Genomic DNA, 24,857 nt, shown 5'->3' with positions numbered 1-24,857 from the left:
AAATGTTGTTTTGAATTTATTGCACCAGTGTGTTAGACTATGTTGTAGTGTGTGTGATTTTGAGGGCTTGTGTGTCTTGTCTGAGGGCAGAGTTTGGTTTTTCAGCAAGAGTGAATGGTTTTGAGTGTAGAGCTTCATTTTGACCTGAAAATAGGTTGTTTGGGAAACTGGGTGACGTTATGGATTTGTGTTTATAGTTTTGAGAATATGAGGCATAGTTTCAAGAAATGTGTTTAAGCAATCGAGAAAAACTGTAAACACATTTCTTGAAACTATGCCTCATATTCTCAAAACTATAAACACAAATCCATAACTTCTCACCCAGTTTCCCAAACAACCTATTTTCAGGTCAAACTGAAGCTCTACACTCAAAACCATTCACTCTTGCTGAAAAACCAAACTTTGCCCTCAGACAAGACACACAAGCCCTCAAAATCACACACACTACAACCTAGTCTAACACACTGGTGCAATAAATTCAAAACAACATTTCCAAAACTGGTAAGTTATGTTACTTGTGGTTCCCCTCCTCTCAAACCTTTTCACATGATGAACAAAAGACACAACCAATGGATACATTGGCACATTTTTATTCATTCATTCATACTACACAGTACAAAAAAAAAAAAAAATGTATTCCGCCTCAGCCTCCGGTCTTTGGTCTGGGTCAGGCCAGAGAATCTCATCCACATCACAGGCTATATTAGCCCTAGCCTGGCAGCGGGGGTAAAATCCTCTTGCATGCCTGATCCACCCCTGGCATGCATCTACTGACACATGGCTTGGACGAGGTGAACAAGCATTTAAGGTTCTCGATCATACACTTTCCACTAGTGTTGTAGTCAAGACCACCTAAACTGAGACCATGACAAGACCAAGACTTTGAAGGGCCGAGACCAAGACAAGACCAAGACTTAGAAGGGCAGAGACCGAGACCGAGTCAAGACCAAGACCAAGACCAAGACAGGCCGAGACCGAGTCAAGACCAAAACCAGTGCATGTCCCCACACTTATGATAAAATGTGGAATATGCATATGATTGGCACTTCTCTCGTATGATCAACTAAACTGGCTCTAATTTCATCCGAGACTGCTTGTCTTCCTCCTCCTCCTCCTCCTCCTCCTCCTCCTCCTCCTCCTCCTCCTCCTCCTCCTCCTCCTCCTCCTCCTCCTCCTCCTCCTCCTCCTCCTTCACCACATCCTCTTCCTCTCCCTCCTCCTTCACCATGTCCTCTTCCTCCTCCTTCACCACGTCCTCTTCCTCTTCCTCCTCCTTCACCATCCACGTCCTCTTCCTCTCCCTCCTCAACCTCTTCCTTCATTTCCTTGTGGATCCATTGTTCCAAAGCTCAAATGAACTGACTCTGGCACTTTTATGTAACTTGAAAGTTCTGATTGATGTGTGTTAAATTTTGACTTTTAGTGTTTTCACCTGGGTAATTGTGTGCTAATTGAGCTGAAACTATGCTGACTTGAGTGAACAATATTGAATGCTAGTGCTTTCTAAATGACCACATGGTCTAGGCAATGAGAAATTAAGGGATTTGTGTGTAGAGTTTTGCAGTGACAGTTCAACAAATCTGACTCATGTGTCAAAACAGGGAATAGTGTTTATAGTTTAGTGAAATGGGTGTGCTTTTTGATAAATGGCGTTATGGTTTTGAAATTTTAGTTCAAAAACCTGGTTATAGTGTTTAAGCAATCGAGAAAAACTGTAAAATACTATTTAAAGTTTTTTTAAGCATATTGGGTAATTGTGTATGTTTTATTTCTTATGACGCAGTGAAACATGCCAAATAGTGCTATTTCATGATTTATCACATTTTTTAATGTGTTTCAGATACAATAATTCAGATACAGTTTAATTCAAACAAACATCCCAAATTGGCAACCAGGTTACTTACTTTTAAGTTAAACCAACAAAAAACAACATTTTTTTTTACAGTGTAGATACACATACATTACAAATTTGTCATGTTCTTTAATGTGTTTTCTCCCAAAAAATGACAAAATAAATAAATAATCTACTGAAATCATTGAATTAATGAACTTTATAGATCTCACTTCTCAATTACATCTGGTCAAAGAATTTAATCAACATCATAGCATATTATATTTGCATGAGTCATGCATTGTGGAAATGCTGGATCCATCCTTGCGCTTCAACTTCTCCCCAGGCCTTTTCCATTGCTTGAAGAAGACTTACTTGGTTGTAAGAGTAGTGATATTTTCATCTCCAAGAGGAGAATATGCTGGAAGGAACATCATCCTGAAATCTGGGTGATGCTCGAACCTGCACCAGTGCTGAAAGGTGAAATTGGATATTGTCATATACAACTACAATTTCGCTCAATTTGCTCCTGATCACCCTGCGGAAAGAGAATTTTATTAAGGGTTAAAAAATGTAGGAGCCTTTCTGTGTTGTGCAATCCTAAGACAGCGGTGTGTGCCACAGCACCAGTGGATTGCAGCACTTGTTGTCCAGGGGCATTGACTGTGGCACGATCCAGCTTCTCTCAATTAAAGATAAAAATGTATGACATGCATTTAGGGTGGCTCTGATTTCTTGTGAAACCTGGTCTGTACCCAATCCTTCTACCTCTCCTCCCTCCTGTTACATTTTGCTCTCCCCTTCCCCTCTGTCCATGTCTTTTTATATTTTATTTTATTCTCTTGCTCTTTCCGCTAATGCCATTGCCTTCCACTCTACCATCTCTTCTCCCTCTACTCCTCTTCTTACATCCTCAGCTCTTCTTGCTTCCCCTACACCCTCAGCTCTTCTTGCTCCATTCTCTTCCTATACCAACTATTCCTGTCCCCTAATCTCTTTTTACCTCTTCCCCTGTTCTTCTCCCTCCAATATTACCTTTCCTCTATCCTCTCCAAAACCTCTCACTCTTACACCAAGTCCTCTTCCCATTCTTGTTTTTGTAATTGAAATAGCTTGTTAACAATGGCATATTTGCATTTCATCTGTTGAGTGTATATTACTAACTCATCTGATATCAATTTGGGGTTAACTGATGACATAAGGTGTGCAACTGACTATTTTACAATTCACAGAGTTTTGTCTGTTGTGTTTTGAAAATGGTACAAAAATGCTTGTGAAGACCAATGAAAAATCTGCAAATGTTTTTCCTGATATATTAATTATTTGGTTGGCTGACTGCTATTTGAACATTAGGTAATTTTGTGCACAGTGTTTTGAGAAAATTATGCTTTTGGTATGAAATTAAGGATACTTTACTATACGTTTAGGACAATTACAAAGTGTACAGATCACTGTGTTAAATGTTTTGAGAGCAGTTACCTGAGTTTGGAGAAATGTACCAAATCGATTGAGTAAAACTGTATCTAATCAACCAATCACATTGCATTTGCTTAAATGCATTTAGGGGTGTGGTCCTGGTCAAGACAATCTCCTGAACTCCAAACTGAATGTCAGAATGGGAAATAAAGCTGATTTAAGCAATTTTGGTTGTGGCATGGTCGTTGGTGCCAGACAGGCTGGTCTGAATATTTCACAATCTGATCAGTTACTGGGATTTTCACACATAACCATTTATAGGGTTTACAAAGAATGGTGTGAAAAGGGAAAAAACATCCAGTATGCGGCAGTCTGTGAGCGAAAATGCCTTGTTGATGCTAGAGGTCAGAGGAGAATGGGCAGATTGATTCTGATAGAAGAGCAACTTTGACTGAAATAACCACTCGTTACAACCGAGGTATGCAGCAAAGCATTTGTGAAGCCACAACACGCTCAACCTTGAGGCGGGTGGGCTACAACAGCAGAATACCCCACCGGGTACCAATCGTCTCCACTACAAATAGGAAAAAGATTGTTTTTAATTTTTCTACAATTTGCATTAGCTCGCAAAAATTGGACAGTTGAAGACTGGAAAAACGTTGCCTGGTCTAATGAGTCTAGACATTCAGATGGTAGAGTCAAAATTTGGCGTAAACAGAATGAGAACATGGATCCATCATGCCTTGTTACCACTGTGCAGGCTGATGGTGGTGGTGTAATGGTGTGGGGGATGTTTTCTTGGCACACTTTAGGCCTCTTAGTGCCAATTGGGCATTGTTTAAATGCCACGGCCAACCTGAGCATTGTTTCTGACCATGTCCAGGCCCGGAGTGGCCATCGGGAGAATTCCCGGTGGGCCGCTCTATCCGCTTATGAATTGGGCCGGCAGACTCTGCTGCTTCATTTTTCTTTTCTCTTAATTTTCTCTGTATGTCTATATGTGTTTAGTTACTGTGTGACTGATATAACAACAACGCTAATTACACTAGATTTGAATTTAAAGCAGTGCATGATCATTAGACCGTGCATCAAAAAATGTCGCTTTCTGTTGTCAGAGCTCTCTCTCTCTCTCTCTCTCTCTCTCTCTCTCTCTCTCTCTCTCTCTCTCTCTCTCTCTCTCTCTCTCTCTCTCTCTCTCTCTCTCTCTCTCTCTCTTTCTCTCTCTCTCTCTCTCTCTCTCTCTCGCTCTGTCTCTCTCTAAACTCTAGCGCGTTGGTTTACTCAGCTCGTTGCCATGGAGAAACAAAACAAAATCGTAATTTAATGCTGTGGAGAGGACAAAATGGAGTAAAAGGGGTCGGTCTTGGGCTCCCGGGCTGAAAATGGGTCCCACTCCGGCCCTGACCATGTCCATCCCTTTATGACAACCATGTACCCATCCTCTGATGGCTACTTCCAGCAGGATAATGGACCATGTCACAAAGTTTGAATCATTTCAAATTGGTTTCTTGAACATGACAATGAGTTCACTGTACTAAAATGGCCTCCACAGTCACCAGATCTCAACCTAATAGATCATCTTTGGGATGTGGTGGAACGGGAGCTTCGTGCCCTGGAGGTGCATCCCACAAATCTCCATCAACTGCAAGATGCTATCCTATCAATATGGGCCAACATTTCTAAAGAATGCTTTCAGTACCTTGTTGAATCGATGCCACGTAGATTTAAGGCAGTTCTGAAGTTCTGCTCATGAGCGCCCCCTTTGCGGCTGCTATGCGCCCTCGATGCACTTCAGCTAAGCCCGCAAGTTAGCGAGCTACGCAGAGGACTTCTACCCGGCAGTCAAAGCAGCATTACATTGTGAAAGTGCGGATTTAGAGGAAGACCGTGAGGGTTTAGGGTGCCATTTGGGACAGGGCCTCAAACGAGCCTATGGACTTTACATTTTTATGACCCTAAATATGATGCAAACATGACAAAATGAACTGTGATTGGTTGCATTACATGTCAGTCAAATGTCCTTTGTTATGTGCCCTACAAAAGTACGCATCGAGGGCGCATATCGACTGCAAAAGGTGCGCTCGAGAGCACCTTTCTGAACCAAGCGGCAACTTCCCCCAGTTTCTTTTGAAACCAATACTGAAGTAACTTCAACTGGAATTCCTCAACTGGCCACTAGGGACAGGCTCCAGAAGGGAGCAGAATCTCATTGAACCCCATGTTAAAATTCCCAACTTTACAGTAGAAAAGAAAACATTTACAGGCTGGTGCAAATTGTGATTTGATATATATGGCTAATTTTATGACAACTGTGAGGGGGATGAATTTTTTTATAACCCATTCGTTTACATTATATAAAGCATAGTTCTGCATAATTATGGCGCTGATGGCATTGTTTTTTCAAATATGTGAAGAGCTTCCTCGATCTTTTTCAGGGCTGTCAGCCTGCTGCACGGTAATGCCAAGGGACTCAATTTCCCAGAAGGTTTTCAGTTTGACACATGATCTGAATCATGAATCAATAGGCTACACTGATTCATAACATAGACCGTAAAAAATATGGAAGATGCCACTTCATCCATTTCCGCTGGCCAGAGGCTTCAGTTTCTGAGAGGGATGCTGCAGGCTTGATTCATAACCATTTGAAACTTTGTTTTGAAATCGGCCCATTACTAAGTCGTTATTTTTTTTTTTTGCACACAAAAACTACAGAGCTGCGTTACCTCATGCCTCATACTCATGACCATAAAAGCGCAAATGCCGCCGGCAACCGTGGCATAATAAAAGTCCTGCTGCTCGTGAGCTATGTTGCGTTCATCTTATTAACAACCGCTCCCTCCAGTGGCCTTGCTCAGCTCCACAACAATCGGTCCTGCTCTGCCTCATACTACAGGAATGTTAATAATCACATCCATGATCATGATTTTTTCTGCCCGAGTCCTATCTCGATTCTTTTTCACCGGGACCGCATGTCCCAAGATTCTGCGCTCAAACCTGGTGTCATCACTACGCCTTTGTTTTGAATAGCCTAGGCGACCTCTACTGGAAATATAAAAAAATTATATATTACATACAATAATGTACTACTCTTTGATATTTATTTTTATGTGTTTTTTATGATTTATGGTTAGTTTTTAATGATTATGAACACAAGGTTAAACATGGAAAATAAATCTATATTTATTGCATTAATACCAATTAAACTACATCTGGCATGAGGTATGTAGGCTTATACTTACAAACTAAGGTCTCTGTGGATTCTATCTATTTCTAAAGTGAGCTACAGTATACATACATTTTAGAAATTAAAGTTTCTGTGACAGCTCTCTGACGTGTTGTAATACGTAAGTGTCCAAATTTTTCGTTCACATTTTGTTTATGTGCACTCAACTGCCGTGCACATAGAGGGATTAGAGAATCAGTAAACAAGCTAAGCGATTTCGGTCACAGGTCACAGCAACTGAGTCGACATCGAGAGTCGATTCCAGAGCTGGAGTCGATCCGGACTCTGCAGAGTCGAGAAATCGACTCTCTTGGAGTCGACTCCCCATCACTACCACTAGGGCGCAAGAAAACACTTCTATTCGGATCACTTCTTCCTGCGTCACTCACCGCTTTCAACGGTCATCCAACGACACCTGTTTGTACATCTAAAATTTTAAGACCAGTTTTTGCATAAATGTGTTATTACATTGGATGATCTACCCGCTTAATAACGCATGGCAAGTTTTTATGAGTAATGAATATTTGTATTTTAAACTTTTTTTGTATTTGCGGTCGACTGTCGAGCTAGCATGTTTGCTTCGAAATATTGTTAGCATAGTAAATGCACATGTTTTCAATTTAGAGATGATTTAGTTAAAATCCACAACAAAATCGATTTTAAGCGTGTGCGGGTCATATAATTATTTTTTCCTTTTTTTGCCTTTCAGCGACAGCCGCATTGAAGCCGTTTCAACTATCGCAGAGATACAGTTCCATAGCTGTATAATAAGGTGAGTTGTTTTTCTTTTCATGTTTAAAGGGTAACGTTAAACTGTTTCTGTCGAATTTTAAACCTGTAGTGCACATTTAGATATTGATAGCGCTACAATGTAACTTTCAAGTATTCGTTCATCCTCTCAGACGACTGTAACACTACCGTAAACTATCATTGTTGGCCTTGCTTTCACACTAATGATGAGCATTAGTTACACTGTGTGACATCCCGTAAACATAGCGGACCCTGTTTAAAACCATAAAAGTATACTTTGTAAAGCATTAAAAAACTGTTTAAATAAATAAATACAACAGTCACAAAAACAGGCCTATTTAATTTTTCAAAGCACTGACTGACCACTGGGCGGCGCACTAGGCCAACAATTGTATCAGAAACGTGATACAACAAAACGCATTTGTTATTAGTATTTTACTATATCTAAACTATTATATATTAAGGTTTCATAAGATTTCTGAAATGGCAACATTTTGTAGTTTCAAACTATAATTGAAATCTAACTTGTCCATAAAATAAAAACGGGACAAATGTTGTTTTATGTTCGTGGTTGTGGAAATTGATAATTACTAATTATAATTGAGCATATTATTTAGCATTTTAGGTTAATTGTTTTGAGCACAAAGTGTGTACTTTTTCACAAAAAAGTGAGCCAAATTCATGAAATGTGTTTGATTATAAGACCTTGCTGATAGTGACTTAGTATAATGAGCTAGGTTGCTTATTACATTTCGGTGTAATAGATTTGTGAGACATTGCTAGTTGTTTCTTTACCTTTTCTAAATGAGAGAAGGTTAAAATGACAAACAGTAACCACAGCTCATATGTACCATGATGTTTGTCTGTTGTACAGGAAATGACATTAGAAGACCACTATTGACTCTTCAATTCTTTGTACAGTGAAGGAAAGGTAATTACTGTCATTTGAATTGTTTTCCTAACTAGACATTGAAAACTCATAAAAATGTAGATACAGATTTGTCACGAAGTATAGTTTTTTGTACAACCTGGAGCATGTGACCATTAAGCCACTCCTCGTTAGTATAGTGGTAAGTATCCCCGCCTGTCACGCGGGAGACCGGGGTTCGATTCCCCGACGGGGAGATGCAAATGTTTTAATTAATTAATATTTATATTATTACCATGTAGTAAAACAGTAATACTATTACATTACTGCAGCATATGCTCTCAATGCACTTAAAAAATAAAATAATCTAACATCAGCGTAATACGGCCGAATACATGTGTATTTACAAGTAAACAGAATCAGGTTGCCTACATATTGCACACATAAAATATACAGTATTGGACATTGCAGAATATACAGTGCAAAAAAATTAAGTATGTACAAAACAAAGTGATCATACAATCAACCGACACAATAATGTAACTAGTACCAGTTTCAGTAATGTCTGTATATAAATGTGTATATCCTTTGTTAAACCTATTAAACAGTGAATACAATTCCTATTTCCTGTGTGTTAAAATGTAATGGCTGTTAGAAACTGTTGTTATTTAGCCGTTTTTGTTCTGTTTACTCAGTGAACTCTTGAGCTATGCCAGACAGACGAGCCTTTCATGGTCCAGGTCAGTAAGCTTAATTAAAATATCATAGATAAAAATCCTTGCATCATATTCCATAAAATTCCTGCTTTGATAGTGATTATTACTGTGTTATTACTATGTATTTCAGGCTTAGTCAGCAACAAAGGGTCATGGAGCTCCTCGTTAGTATAGTGGTAAGTATCCCCGCCTGTCACGCGGGAGACCGGGGTTCGATTCCCCGACGGGGAGACCAAAACCTTTTTCTTTTATGAAATATACAGCCATGAATTTTGTATGGGCCTGTTAGTTTTTTCCCCTCATATCACAGCATATTGTAACTCTTGAAAGAAAGTGACAAAATTACAGTGTTAACAGTAGTTGTTTTATTAGTATTTTAACACTTGCAGGGCAGGGAAGTGCCGTCTTGCAGTGAATGTGACAGGCAGGGTACGTTTGCCAAGTACGTTTGGTACGTTTGCCAAGAGCTAAAATAATGTAATTTAATAATGTGTATATGTTAAGTCTTAAAAGTGCTGTATGTAAGTTTTTACTGTACTAAACCTTGAAAATACCATAATATGTTTGCAGATATTTTGGAAACATGCTGAGTTCACATTCGCCTTTCTACAGCGAGAATTTCTGCTTTGAAATTTTGTATTTTGTTTTGGTCTGTGCGACAACGCACATTGCCAATTTACCAATAGTGTTTCCACACCACAGGTTGCCAGTTGGTGGAAAACACATCGTATTGGAACGCCATGGAAGCACACACTGGGTCAGAGTTCATAGATTCTACCTGACCTAAAAAGCCTCAGCATCCATCTAAAAATCTCTATGAATGTAAGCACATTAAGATACGGATAAATCAACGAATCAACTTAGTGTACGTCTCCTCGCCTTCCATTGACAAAGGCGCTTGTTCCTGTTGCTTGTCCTCAAACTGGCAACCAGCATGAGCGTCAAGTCTGAGAGAAGGGAGCGGGGCAAACAATGTTTTGAATTTGGACTGCAGTACCCATTTCAACCACTAGCTACCACTAGTCATTCTTACATACAGCACGTTTAATGATGCTTTTATTTTTTTCCAATTTTAATGGAATATAATTGATGTACTTAAAGCAGTGCTTGACTATGGTATCAAGCATTCTTGATACAAATGGCAGAATTGCCTATTTTACAAATTGTTTGTTTTAAGAAACAAGTTTGTCAGTTAATAGAATTTATCACATTACATTATAGACTTTACCACATTTACAGTAGTGCATACAGCATATAAATTGAAGTAATAACACTGTAAAAGTTCTGGTGGCACATTATTTATACATAGGAGGAACACTTTTGTTTGTTAACCAGTCAAATGGAAAGGTTGCCATGTTGAGAGATCTTCAATAACAACTTTACTGAATGTTTCAGTGTCATTCATAATGAGATTTGTCAGCCAGGTCTAGTTACATTGTCTTCACCAGCAAGTTAACAGAGATCTAGAAGCTCATGCTTGCCATTTAGGGCACACAATGTTCCACTTGTTCATCCATTAATAGCCTAAACTTGTGAACCATGTATTAAGCCAGATCTATCTAAATCTGTATCTGTTCCAGTAACTTAAAATAGCGAGTGAGGTGAAGTAGCTGTTCCCATTCTGCTGTAAGTGAAGGACATTAGATGTCATCCAAGTAACATACTATCCAAAAGGTTTAGTTTAGTCATGCTTCATTTTACAACCTTTGTCACAGTCCAGTTACTTATATTTGTACAACAACTTTGGCATTTGAATTAACAAAGAGTAAATCAATTTAAAGAATTTCTTAATGCCAGGAGAGTCTTTAAAGGGAAGATTCTTGAAAAATAAAAATAAATTTGTCATTGCATTAGAGAAGCATATGAAATAGAAATAAAAAAATAAAACATATACATTTGACAGTTGTTCACATGTGCATAGCCTAGATTAGTTCGGTCAATTTGAATTGGTTCACCCATGCAAGACATGACAAAGTTCATTTACAAGAGACGCATATCAAGCGTATAGAGACAGAGCGACGCGCGTCATAATCTGAAAACCACGCCCACCGGAGGGGACAGACCAACCGTCTCCATTGACTTTGTATTGCGTGAAGCGGTCTCCTTGTCATTTCTGACTTATAACACAAAAAGAACAATGTCTTAAAGCTGATATGTGACAAGGTGTACAGCGAGCAAGATTTAACACAAAAAAAAGTTTTAAAAGCTGTTTGCCCAAAAAAAGTCCTCATGAAATCAGATTTGACCCTATTTACTTTGTTACCGCATATTACAGGTTTTAGGGTTAACAATTAATCCATGCAAGTTAGTACACAGAAAAAAATTTTTTGTCGCAGTAATCTTTAATCAAAATCTGAAAAGTTACTTCCGGTCTGGAAACGGTGTTCCTTCTTAGATGTCAGTTTGACGGCTTGCATTTTAAAATGCGTAGCCACTCCCCTCCAACCATTAGTCTGCTATGAGCGAGAGATGGAGAGGAGGAACGCTGAGGCCCTGCCCACTGTTCAATATTCCATTTCACTTGGAAGTATGTCACAGCACTGAAGAAAACTCACTTACTACTTCCAGTTCACTGGGACTTTAAGGACACAAAAGTGGATACAGGCAATTGAGACAGAGTGTGACATGTTATATTACACTGAGAACTACGCCCACTGGAGGGAAACGTATTCAGCAACAGGAAATATAGCCTAATATATAAAACTGACATTTGAATATTAGACTTCACAGTTACAAAATGTTCACTGCACACATAGGCATACTGAGGATCAGGATCCCAAAATTGACCCATTCTTCTGCTGAAGCTTCACGTCTCATTGCCTGTATCCACATTTGTCTCCTTAAACTTTCTTAGGGTTTTTTTGGAGGGTCTTGTTTGCTGTACACCTTGTCACAGATATCAGCTTTTACGCATTGTTCTGTTTTTTTGTTATAAGTAAAAAATGACAAGGCGACCACTTCACGCAATACAAGGCAGGCTTGTGCACTATACAGAATTGAATTGAGAATGACTCACAATTCAATTGTTGAATTTGAATTGAATTTGAGTTGAGTTGTCAAACAGGATCTAGAATTACAATTTGAATTTGAATTAAAGGAAGCAGAATTGAAATTCAAGAAAAATTAAAAGAAATTCATATGCATGTCCATCTTGCCATAGCAGTTTCATCAGCATCTGTTGAGAGAATCTGTAGTGTTGCAAGATCTTCAGAGCAGAACGGTGCAGACTCAATGAGAAAACATTTGAGGAGCGATTGAGAATTAGATGCATCAGTGTTGCTCAGTGAGGTTTGCATTGGAATGAATGATAACTGCATTTACAACAACCTTTGTTATTTTATTACTTTGAAATGAAAATAACATTGGAACAAAACTAATTAAACAACATTGAGGGATTAATTTATTTCAATTAACCATTATCTGTATTTTAGAACAAAATGTATGCAGGGTTGAGGAGTGACTACACTGTAAAAAATGAATCATGGGTCTTGTAATTTTCACAAAAAAATATTTAATAATTAAAAATAGTGTGTATAGTTTTTAAAGAAAATGATAGTTCATTGTTGGATAGAAGAAATAAAACCAAGAGATACACTTTCAAAAATGTTTTTTAAGGAAATGTAAGCAATCTTAAGGGCTTGAATTGAGGAAGCGATTAAGCGTGTGCCAGCATCAAACAGACTATTAATTGAATAACATTACTGAAAGTCAAATATAAAACAGGTCATTTCCATTTACTCTAATTTATATATATTTTTTCAAAGTCATCCTGAATTAAAAAAGCACATTCCACTAATAATATTTAATTAATCATAAAAACTACTTAAATATATAAGGTGTAATATTGTTACCGTAATTTTTTAAAAGTAGATACTGTGTAATATTTTTACAATGTAGATAAGTGTAATGAAATTGTGTTATTAAATTACAAAATTAATATAAATGTTGTATTACTGAGGTAAAATGTGTAAATCAATTAGTTACTAATCACATTAAACGGAAATTGCTTTGCATTAATAAAGTAATCCAAACCACATTTATAATGGGTAACTTAATAACTGTAAGCAATTCAATTTGCAAAGTAACCTTCCTAACACTGAATGTATGTAAGACTCAGCACATTCTTTCTGTTGTGTGACTGTGGAATTTCTTTGAATTTTCATGAACTTAATTCCCATTCCTGTCATTCCAATTCAAATTCAACTTCCTGCGGGGCAGAGTCAATTCAAATTCCAATTCATGAATTGAACGGAGGTCAATTCTGAAATTCGGAATTTTGCACAAGCCTGATACAAAGTCAATGGGGATCGTTGGGGACCCCCCAACCCCCCGTCAAACTTGAATCCGCTGACTGTCAACTGATCATGTCTACTTATTGGAATACAACGTTTATCACAGCATACATATATAAGCTCCTCAGTACTATCAGCAGCTATCATGTTTCTCCAGAGCTCATTTACCCTCCTTCACCCCCAGCTCCTCCTCTCGTCCAGTCAGAATTTGGTATTCTAATTTCCCTTGAATCAGACTAAAAATTATTTTGTACATTTAAAGGTGCCCTAGAATGAAAAATTGAATTAACCTTGCCGTAGTGAAATAAAAATAGTTCAGTATATGGACGTCACATACTGTGAGTCTCAAACACCCTTTCCTCCTACTTCTTATAGAAATCTCGTAAATCAAAAACACCACTTAAAGTGCTTATCAACATAAACCCAACCGTGACGCAAGCTTTGGGGATCATTTATATGTGTAACCCCTACTGTTCGGACCCGGGACTCAAACCCGGGTCTGCCGACATGGGAATCGGACGCTCTAACAAGGAGGCTAAAGGCTGCAACCTCTAGCGTCAGTCGCTAGAGCATCTCTTGAGGTCAGAGGAGTGAGGTTTACTCGCATAGCAACTACTACTAGCTGGCCTCTGTTACATATGCACGCCCCCAACATTTGCATCTGTCCAAACATGTTCATTGTCAGGCGGAACTGACGGAGCCGAATGGACACATGTCATATTCCAGGCTGTACAGAGGACGTGAGGACTTTTCTACCCTTCCCACAGATAAAAAATGTCAACAGTCATGGTTGATGTTTATTATAATCGGATACCACAACAATTTAGTTCAAGATCGTTCGTTTGCTCGGCCCATTTCAAGCAAGCTTCGCTCAGCGTCTTAAACTGAAGAAAGTGGCAATTACAACTGTATTCCTGCAAGCAGTAAGTAATTTATCCACTTACTGTCTGTTTAAACAATTTCTGATTAAATTGAAAGTTTCTTAGAGAGACAGCATTGTCTAGATAACGCAAGATAAAGTAACAACAGGAAACACCAAGTACCATACAAAACGAAATAGTGTGTCTAATAACAAAGGTTAATATTATTTGTATTACAAAATACAACCGTATATACGTTGCTTACAGATCGTTCACTTAATCCTTCTAGCAAACGTCACCTTTTCCACCATATAAGTTAAAACGATAGTCATTTGACAAGGCTATTCATTTTGTAAAAATATATATGTATATTTTTGAGAACTTAAGTATGATGTTTTTGCATGTGCATGCTTGTATTAAGAGTACTTCACAAAGTCACTGCGTAGCCTACATTGTAACTAACTTTATATAAACATGCAATATCGTTGAGGAAAAAAGACGAGTCATCACTGGTTTTGGTTTGGGAAAGAAGATCGTACGTGCAGTTGCCAAATTTCAGGAATGTAAATCCCCCAAACAGAGATTTTCTGTGAAAATAACATGTATGCTATCCGGTGTTTTACGAAAATGTCCAATCTGGGCAACCATGTGCACGCGAGCTCTGCATTGGTGCACGCACCAATAAACAAGTATGCTGCATTTTATCAATCTCCATTTAAGATGTTCTGCTTAAAGTGTCATTCAGTCGGTCTGTGTTCTGTCAGGATGGTCAGGACTCACGAGCCGCTTTGCTAAACTGCTGTGAGCTGCTGAAATGAGCCAATCAGAGCATAGCTCAACATTAATATTCATTACCCTTCCAACTAAGGCAAAAACAGAGCAGTAAATCCTAGGGACAATTTATAGGGTTGTAAATGGACCTGTAAAACTTTACCTCGACATTTTTTTCCCTTAAATAAGCCACATACCCTCTATGTAGATATCAGAACAATTTAAATTATTGTTTCAAATCATTCTAGGGCACCTTTAATATCTGCATTAATGATATCTGCATACATCATGTTAGTTCTGTTCTGTTTACCCTAAGGGGGGTTATTGCTGCTCTCCCTGCTCTTATCCATTCTTGGCTGCATAGATGCAGAGAGAGTTCTTGCCCAGAACGGAACCATACCGTCAATCCAAACTATATTCTAATAGTCAATCAATCATCTTCAATGATAGTGGTCCTGACAGAACTGAATAAGTAGTCCAATCGGTAGACATTTTATAAATGAACAATTATTTGTTACCCATACATTCTATGCTAACTTGTTTTATTTTTTCTAAATATATTTATAATACTAATCTACTGAATGCTACAAAATACATATAAAGATTTGTCTTTCAAAAACAAAACAAAACTAAGAACAATATAAATAAGGTTTAAAAGGGAGGAAAAGCATGATTTCACATTTTAACAATTAAATTCACAATACAACTTTACAATTCTACTGTAAAGTCAACATGAAACCGTAGAAAGTTACTATTTCGTTAATATTTATAAGTTAATATTTCGATTTTTAAAACAGCATTTTCAATTTCATGTTAACTTCAAGGCAAAAATAAAGCCCATTTAGATAGAAAGTCTGTTTCCACATCATTCAGGATTCATAGTAGCATTTATCGCTAGACGCAGTATTCATTTTTCAGTATTTACATACTATAATCAATGTGTTTGAGTAAATATAAATGGATGAGATATATTGACACACTTCTAAAAATAAATGCCCTTCGCAAAATGCATCTGCTTTCGTGTTTTATGGGCTTAAATTGAACTTGAATCTGTATAAAACAGGACAAACATGCACGCTCCCAGTTTTCACCAAGTTCATAAATACAACTAAATACAAGTTTGTTACAGGTATGATAGTGCAATTTCAGTAAAGCATGCAAGGACATTCTCCACAGCCCTACGAATGGTTACAGAGTGCTATGAGAGGAAAGGCGTCACAGTGTAAAAACTGAATGCATACAGATCTCCAGGCCTTGAAATACAGCTTTCATAAAATACATTGATTTAAAGCATTATGTTGCTAATGGCATGTGTGTGTGTGTGGCAAATAAGTAAGGGATAATCCACGGCTAGCTGTGCATTAAAGCAAAGAACCACCCGAAGCAGAGTGCATTAAAATCCTTTAATGCACAGCTAGCCGTGGATTATCCCGCTTATGCCATGGTCATTTGCCAGCATTGACAACTTAAAGCTGTTATTGATGTTTGCAGCACAATCTTTGACATTTGATGGTCATTTTTGTCAGTTACGGCTCGTGAGATCTAGCATTCTGCACGCTTTGAATCAGACACAGAGATAAAGTAGTGCGTAAGATTACATTCATTTGAATGAATGAATTATAGCATTTAGTTGAACTAATTATCAAGAGAGACATTCATACCTGTGTCTGTTCAGTATCTCTTAACATCGAAGATGTGCCTTTATTATGTCAAAATAGCGATGTAGCCCCATCGTTGCTGAGAAAATATAATGTAGTGATCCAGTAGGTTAGCTATTTTATGACTAAAGGTCGCAGAGCAGTGTGATCGCCGCTCTCTGTATGCGAGTGACGTATGATTAAGTGTGTGTGCCTAATGAAAACAGCGCATTAATATAGGTGATTCAACTGACTTGATACTACCTGTGCATTAAACGATTTTATTGCACACCTCCCAGCCAATCAGAATCGAGTATTCAGACAGACCATGGCATAATTGTACAATATTGCATGAATGATGTGTTAGGATTGTAGTTGCATAAATCGGAAACCTGCACATTATGGAATCAGCAGGCTGGCTTTGGACATAGAGCTTTGCACGCTACACATTTATGGACAGAATTTTGGACGCTTCCTAACAAAGAGCTTTATTTTGAGTAATAATCTGGATGTAGATTCAGAGTGTAATGCCAGGACATTTATCAGTTCTTTTGACATCAGTGCTTTAATGTGTCACATTAGGCAGTATTGAAGGTCTGGCTGCATCTCACATGAGAGGCAGATATATTGTATTAGGATCTTTTTTCTCTTAATTAACAGCAAACTATGAATTTACCACTATGGGACTAGTTAGGGAATGATGCATGGTAGTTTACACATACAGAACGTGCCGCTATATTTAGCATTTTGTGTCCGTGTGAATTCAAATTCCTTTCAGTAAGAAATCGCTAGTGTTTAGTGTGTTAGTTTTTTTTTTAATTCTTCCCCAGTGAACCGACTCCTGATCTCAGAGACCAGAACAAATACTTGTTGCAGTTGTAGACTAAATCATGCGCTTTGTTACATTCTGAAAGTGTACTGAGAAAATCAATTCACCTTCACCCTCAAATTATGTCTTTGACTGGTTGGAAGTGGAGCTATGGGTGCAGTTATATGTAATGAACCCAGGGAGAGTGACCCTGCCATATGTATAGATGTCACGGTCAGATCCCTGGTTCATCCTCTTTACCAGGTTCTTCTCGTATAATAATGGGTGGTAGGCACCTAGGGTGCAGGCAGCATCACTGAAGCGCTGGTAGTAGTGGCACAGCTCGGTTTTCCGTCGCGACGGCAGGAACTCGTACACATGTACCACTTCACACAGCGACATCATTAAAACTGTGCCTATGGAGGTAGAAGGGAAAAAAATATACACTGTAAAGTTTCAGAAATTACAACCGCATTTAAATACAGGAGCGAACCTCAACTCGGAACACAACTCACGCCAGAAATATCAATGATTGACACCATGATAACCATAATTCAGTTGTACAATGTGGTTGTCACTTCCGTAAAATTTTGTGGTTTCATAACCATTCATGATACAATATTTCTGTTTTGCTTTTTTAAATCTTACCCAGCAGGCCTGATGAGGGTGGGTTTTTTTGTATAGTCTCGGCCATATTGTCTTGTATTCGCTGCCACAGCTGCCATTCCATCCGTGGGTGTAGAATATAAAAGGGCTGTTGAGGGTGTAAGCGTCGATATCGCTGATACTGTTTAAATATTGGGTAATCTGTCTTGTTGAACCACTGAAAGCAAAACAAAAGGAGGAATATTTAATTTCACCAAAAATGAATTTATAAAATCTGGAATGCTTACAAATATATTAGTTAAAAAACATGAAATAATATGTAATCCGTGATGTATTTTGAAATGGAAAAGAATATTCAGCGAGGAAAAAACCCCATAGGACTTTATTAGATCGTTAAAAGGACTGTTTCTAAAGGCTGGTACATACTCCACGAGAACCAAAAAAAAAGTTCTCGCTCCTAATGCTGCGTTTTGTTTTTGCAGCCCTGGTTTGGGAGTTCTCACAGCTTGTTCCTGACACATCATCTGAGCAGAACTTTTTTCTTGCGGGTGTCTGAGAACTATTGTGTGATTGGTCAGAAATTTAAAGAGGCGGTGTGGTTAATGCGGAGAAACGCAGATGATCTGCACCTGCTTTTCTCGTGAAGTATGGAATGTACTGGCCAGTAAGAACTTTGTTCTTGTTCTTGCCACCTCGAGGAAACGAACAAATTTCTTTGTTCTTGCAGAGTATGTTTCAAGCTTAAGTGGTGTTCTGATGTGAATTTTGTCCTACCTTAGCTGTAACATTCGTACTACCTAAATGTATTAATATCTGTGTGCCAGGAAGAAGAAAAAGAAAAGCTTAGCATCTCCCCGTCAGGGGATCGAACTCAGGTCTCCCGCGTGACTGGCGGGGATACGTACCACTATACTAACGAGGAATAAATTAGTAATTGTGTGATTCAGGCTGCACAAAAACTAGGATTTTGTGGTAAACCTTCTAATTAGGCAAGTTTTCTAGGAATTTTGGGAGTTTGCCAAATGCTAGAAAGTGGAATAATGAGCTCTTACCTCTCGTAGATCAGCGGAATAAGGGCCAGGATCCCAGCTCACTAAAATCCCAGCACTGTACAAAGAACTGGAGAGGAAATGGTGGTCTTCAGATGCCATCACCTATGCAATAAACAGAGATTATGGGATTCTTATAAGAGATTGCTACTACATGTCATTTTAACCTTTCTCTAGTCAGCAAACAATTTACCTGGGAATTGATCAGTCGCACTGTTGTTTTAGAGCCCACATCTTTCTCAAAGCCTGTTGTTGGTGCGGCATTGAACCGTATCACTGCATCATGTGTATCTAGATTTCAGGGATTTTTTTTAGTAATAATGCCTCATTATTCATACATGCCATATTAACAAATATATATATTAATATATATTCTTTCTGAAAATTCAAGCCAAAATGCTTTATTATAAAACGATACAGTAATGTCTAGTGATGTAAATTACTTAAATTAAAAACATTGAATCTAGTTTTTTGTTGTTGTTGTTGATGGATGCAAGACAATATAGGATTATCAAAAACAAACATTTCTGTCATCAATGTAATGTAAAACCAAGTTTTTTTATAATAATAAAAACAATACAAAGAAAGAGATCCAGATTATGTTATGATTTATGATGGATTACCTATTTCCTTTCCTAATCCAGAGTTTTTGAGAGAACCTGCAGATGATACCACTGCACAGGTTTTAAACGGGCCAATATCTGTGGTTATTTGGCGCAGAGGTAATTGAGAGGCCCAGGGCAACCCAGAAAAGGGCTCCATATCCGGTGTTAAAGTTGCAATCTGAACCATCTCCTTGATTTGACACAGAAGTTCAGGGCCACTGAGTTTGGAACGATGTGCTGCATTCTCAGGTCCAGGGTACTTAACTCCATATTTATTCATTGCCTAAAATAAAAACAACAAAAGACTATGATAGGTAGATATATAATATTTAGTAGTGGTAGGTTGGTAAGTAGGGCTTTGTCTATTTACACCAAGTGCTAATAGACCTCTTTGTTGGCAGAGGCTAGTTACACTCACTTCGCCTACCACTGTGATTGAGCCGGACAAATTACAAAAGAAACCCATCTGATGACATATGATGGTGTGGAGAGTAAGATGGGTGGAGTTAGCTTTTGACGCAACCAACCTGAGTTCAAATCCAATGTTTTCCGGACTTTAGGCACAGGGACAAGTAATGTCACGATAAGGAGACATCCACTGATGATTTCACTAAATATAATCAAATACACTGATACAGGTAGAGCTTCTTCTGCAGAGGATTATGTAAAATGGATTAACTGAAGAGACTTCATGCCTTGCTGATCACTTTTTTATAGTAAAGGCTTTTAGATGTCTTTCAGTTTTGCTCACCTGATAGTTCTGCACCACCTTCCTCAGCCTTTTTCCCAGCATGGTGCTTGACATCTCTTCATTCCAGACCTCTCCGAGTGCTCCATTAGGCCCAAAAACAACAGCATCCCCACTTGCAGCACCCACATCTCCTCTCCGTTGTCCTCCAAAAATAGTCTCTAGAGCACGTCTCAGCGGTTGCGCCAAAAGCCAATAAAATAACCCATGCTCTCTGCTTTTGGCCCTGAGACTGCGGTCCTTAGAACTGCTCTCCATTGAGTAGTTAGAAGATGACAGGATGGGAATAGGCTTCTGAGGATCTCCAGGAATGACACCTGGGAGCTTTTGAGGGTCAGTATACATGGGTTTTGACCCTCCTGTTCCCCGCAAGACCTTCGATAGATCAATTTCACTTTTAGTAAGAGTGTATTTTTTAAAAAAAACCTCAAAATAGAGTGCTGCAGTGATGACATAATTTTGAAAGCCAATCTGGAAGTTAGCATTACTCTGGTTCCCTGAACAAGAAACCATTTTATTTTGATTTTTTAAGTAGATGACCCTTTCTCTTCATGATAATGTTTAACTCTTTCATCGCCAGTGTTTTCTTAAAAAGTTGCCAGTCAGCACCAGCATTTGTGACAACTTTCATGGCGCCCAAAATATTTTGCTGTATGAATATATAAAACAGTCAACATATCAAAAGACAGCCTCTGCTTTCGAAAAAAAAGTTATATATACATAAGCACTTGCAAGATTCATTACATCAACATTTTGATAAGAAGGCTGAGAAAATCATGTTTTTGTCAAAGACCTTATCCGGATTAAATTCAGAATGATGATGAAATCATAGATCGTGTAGATCCAGTCCATCAACAAACCAAAAGCTTGCAGTCCTGTACCTCTTTTTGGATTCAACATTTAATTTGGTAATATTAGACAGTGCTGATTTATATGCTGTTGAGTGTTTGATGATCACTTTAGCTTACTTGTGTGCAAGCAATCTACTATCCGTTCAGATATCTTCTTTACTTGTTTTCTGAGATGCTGTACTGTAACAGTGCCCCTACCATATAAGAGTGAAAACATGGATTGCTGGAAAACAACTCAATTGGGGGTAAAGAGTTAAAAGGTTAATTCACCCAAAAATGAAAATTCTGTAGTTATTACTTACCCTAATGTCGTTCGACACCCGTAAGACCTCCGTTCATCTTCAGAACACAAATTAAGATATTTTTATTGAAATCCGATGGCTCAGAAAGGCCTTCATTGACTGCAATGTCATTTCCTCTCTCAAGACCCATAAAAGGCACTAAAGATGTCCTTACAAAGCCCATCTCACTACAGTGGCTCTACAATTATTTTATGAAGCAACAAGAATAGTTTTTGTGTGCAAAAAAACAACAACTAAATAACTACGAATCCGAATCATGAAGCGATACACTGATACATAACTTCTAAGCTTCTTTCTTTTTTTAAATCGACCCATTACTATATAAGTTATTATTTAGTTTTTTTGTGCACAAAAAATGCCTTTCTGAGCCACCGGATTTCAACAAAAATATCTTAATTTGTGTTCTGAAGATGAACTGAGGTCTTACGGGTGTCAACGGCTTGAGGTTAAGTAATTAATGACAGAATTTACATTTTTGGGTGAACTAACCCTTTAATACCCCCAACAATCTCTGTAATCCAATTTTAACCACTTGTTAGCAACTGCCTTTTTAAAGACAAATACAATCTTGTCACAACTGCGGTACTGTTGATGTATTTTATGTCATAAAATAAAACACAGATATATCTATTCCCACTGACTTTGGGATGATGGAACCGGATGTTCAATTCATTTTCTTGTTTTAGGAATCATTCCTACAGCACTCTATTGTGCAGATTCGATAGAGCAGAAAGCACCGTGAGGAAAGGAATCTTTTTGACATACCTTAGCAATTGCATGCGCTCTAGGTTGAGCTCGGGTTCTCGCCTTCACCCCAAAAATGGCATCCGTGACAGGTATGCTGTTTTCAGCGCAAAAGGTGTACAGGAGAGCCATAGTCATACAGAACAGAGCCATGCACAGGGCTCCTCGACGGGCCCGACGCCTCAAACGCCAGAGTAGGCTTACACGATCCATGGCAGCCCCTGGGATCTGGATAGTGAATCACAGGCAATCAGAAATTTAGAGAATGACTTCTTAAAATGAGGTCGGCAGCTGCATAGAAGCATATGGACAGGTTCAGCTAAATAGAAGACATTAGAAAATAGTTTTAAACAGTCAAATATTTACTTTGAAGTTCTAGTAAATTCAGTCTGTGGGAAAGAAACATCTGGCCTGTTGTTTGAGGAAAACTCAAACAACTTCCGGCAAATTTAGATTTAATCTGCAAGTTGTCTGGCAAAGAGCCCGTTTAAACCCATTTCTAATCCGTTGAAATCGCGGCACCAATCAGAAACGTTGGGGCAGACTTTTTTTCACAATGACGACAGCGCAGTGATGGTGAAACAGGATGCCACTGTGGAATATCACTCGTTCGAATCAGCTATCGTGTCTGTTTTAGGCGAGTTAAACTTTTCCTTTTTGTTAAAACCTGAGCAAAGAACAACTCTCGGCCACCAGATGTGGATTACACCGGCTACTTCGATGAGGAGGATGGGGAGTGTGATCATGTGCTAACACCACAGCAGCTCTGGATCTGGCCTTTCTGTGCTTATTTCCTCACACTAGATCTGGTAATCATGTAAAATTGTAAATAATTGCAAATAAATAACTAGCCTAACTATGGTCAAGTCTGTAAATGTTCTAACACATCTGAAATGACTGAATTTGAATAAACTTTGTGAGATACAATTTTATTGAAGACATTATTTTATTTTCAAAATATTGCAAATCGCATTCTAATCGCAATACAAACACCTTACAACGGGGTCAAATGCGATCAGAGCTTGATGTTTTCTGTTCGACCGTCAATCCGAGATGTTTCAGTCGGTCTGAGATGCTATTAGGTTTTCTACATTTTTAAATTTTATTAAACCTGCAAAAATGTTGATGGAGTGGCAGTGGACACCTAGCCTAGAAATCTAGACGCACCCGAGTGTCATCTAGCAACTCTCAATACACTTCTGAGCTGTAAACTCAAACTGGTCGGGCCAATCACATTGTGTATCGAGTTGGTGGGCGGGGCTTAACATAATAATGGCCGAGTTGCCTTTGCGTGCTTCTAGTAAACACAGAAGCTTGCGAACGGTGGTCTTTTGAATCAGCTTTGACCACGACTCTGGAAGACTTGGAGTTAAGCTTTTCTCTGAGAAAAGAACAAAGAACGGCACTGAAGTCATTCTTAAAAAGGGAAGATGTGGTCAGAGTTTTACCGACCGGATGCAGCGAAAGTTTGATCTGTCAAAGTAGCTCTGCTTTACCTTCGTTGCTCTGGTTGGTTGTAGGGCTATCCAATTGCGTGCACGCCGTGCAGAGGGAGTTTGAAAGACAACCGTTTATCCCGCCCCTTGGATTGAGCCCTGTCAATGGTGAGTTTCCAGACCAAACATCTTGATATAGGTCTGGCTTGTCAGGCTAGTGGACACCAGTTATTATCATTTTTCTTTTACAACAATATTGTATTGTATTGCTGTTGTATGCTTGGTTCTGATTGGCTGACGAACATTAGGTCTGCAATTATTTATAGGATAAAAACAACAAATAATTTCCATGTTTTTGTTTTTTTTGCCACATATTACATTTAATTATGTACGAAACACACATACTCTCTTTATCTTCTGCTCTCCCATGTAAACATACACACATATACTATGGACACACACTTGCACAAACATGTATTGTCAGCGCTGCTCTGACGATTTTATCAGTAAAATCTCTCTCTCTCTCTCTCTCTCTCTCTCTCTCTCTCTCTCTCACTGCAATAATAACTGCATTAGTCTGCTATCAGTGGCTCAAGTGTCTGTTACTAGCTTTAAAATTACATTCTGGAATTAGCGACAGGCTTGGCTGGGTTTAGATGCGTAATAAATTAGTCCTGCACACAAGAGCATTTTAAAGATAAAAATTTCTTTAAATCATCGGAACAATGATGAGGTGTGGTAACCGTATTATAAGTGGAATAATTTGACTTTGGCTTCGGGCAATTTAATTATTTGAAAAATAATGTGCGTTACTTTTCGAATAATTAAACGGCCTGGAGTCAGTTATCCCTTACATAAATGTAAACTGAATGTAAATGAAACGAAGACGTGGCTTGAACCATGAACTAAACTTGAACAGAAACAAAAACAGCAGATACATAAACAAACCTAAACCAAGGAACAATGACCATGAGGGCGATATATACACATGGATTTATGGACCATGGAAAAAAAAACATCTGTGAGCAATCAGACAATGAACTAACCACAGAACAGAACAGAGAAACAGACAACCTGATTCATAACATTACACAAGACATAATTAAGCACATAATGAAGAACAGAGAAGCAATGTATCACATGATACAAAGGGGTTTGTGTTATTAATGGCAGAGATCATAAATTCTTCAGCGCAGACTGAAAGAAGAACAGAAAAGAGGTAATAGTGAGAGCAGCAGAGAGGTTTCTGGATATGAAAGGGCTAACATGGGAAATTATTAGAGATGGTCTAACTTCAAAAATACAGCCTAGTCAAGAATCATAGGATGGACAATAATCTTGATA

General features: G+C 38.3%; 1 protein-coding gene, 1 long non-coding RNA gene and 2 other non-coding genes across 6 annotated transcripts in view; 3 read left to right on the top strand and 1 right to left on the bottom strand.

Moving 5' to 3' along the window:
* Nucleotides 1-6,839: 6,839 nt before the first annotated feature.
* LOC137047171 (uncharacterized) lies at nucleotides 6,840-23,979 on the top strand. 2 transcript variants are annotated; one of them, XR_010899162.1, is made up of 6 exons: nucleotides 6,840-6,887; nucleotides 7,180-7,242; nucleotides 8,095-8,151; nucleotides 8,784-8,828; nucleotides 8,935-8,980; nucleotides 23,598-23,979. It is a non-coding gene; the product is annotated as an uncharacterized lncRNA (long non-coding RNA). The 2 variants fall into 2 exon arrangements; XR_010899161.1 differs by having other exon boundaries at nucleotides 6,859-6,969.
* On the top strand, nucleotides 8,274-8,345 carry trnad-guc (transfer RNA aspartic acid (anticodon GUC)). Its single transcript has one exon. It is a non-coding gene; the product is annotated as a tRNA-Asp (tRNA).
* trnad-guc (transfer RNA aspartic acid (anticodon GUC)) lies at nucleotides 8,964-9,035 on the top strand. The gene has a single exon. It is a non-coding gene; the product is annotated as a tRNA-Asp (tRNA).
* st6gal1 (ST6 beta-galactosamide alpha-2,6-sialyltranferase 1) overlaps nucleotides 11,128-24,857 on the bottom strand; it is a 39,955-nt gene continuing 26,225 nt past the window's right edge. Inside the window, exons 3-9 of one of the 2 annotated variants that reach the window (XM_067424770.1) lie at nucleotides 22,099-22,305; nucleotides 20,184-20,555; nucleotides 19,451-19,715; nucleotides 19,021-19,118; nucleotides 18,831-18,932; nucleotides 17,821-17,995; nucleotides 11,128-17,588 (exon numbers count right to left, since the gene is read on the bottom strand). In XM_067424770.1, the coding sequence (XP_067280871.1) occupies nucleotides 17,314-17,588; nucleotides 17,821-17,995; nucleotides 18,831-18,932; nucleotides 19,021-19,118; nucleotides 19,451-19,715; nucleotides 20,184-20,555; nucleotides 22,099-22,305 (1,494 nt within the window). In that variant the 3' untranslated portion in view covers nucleotides 11,128-17,313. The remainder of the gene's footprint in view (nucleotides 17,589-17,820; nucleotides 17,996-18,830; nucleotides 18,933-19,020; nucleotides 19,119-19,450; nucleotides 19,716-20,183; nucleotides 20,556-22,098; nucleotides 22,306-24,857) is intronic. The other variant, XM_067424771.1, reaches the window with a different exon arrangement.

The sequence above is a fragment of the Pseudorasbora parva genome, chromosome 18 (assembly GCF_024679245.1).
Source record: "Pseudorasbora parva isolate DD20220531a chromosome 18, ASM2467924v1, whole genome shotgun sequence".
Lineage (NCBI taxonomy): Eukaryota > Metazoa > Chordata > Actinopteri > Cypriniformes > Gobionidae > Pseudorasbora > Pseudorasbora parva.
The sequence above is the reverse complement of the archived record's forward strand: the minus strand, read 5'-3'. Positions and strand labels throughout refer to the sequence as shown.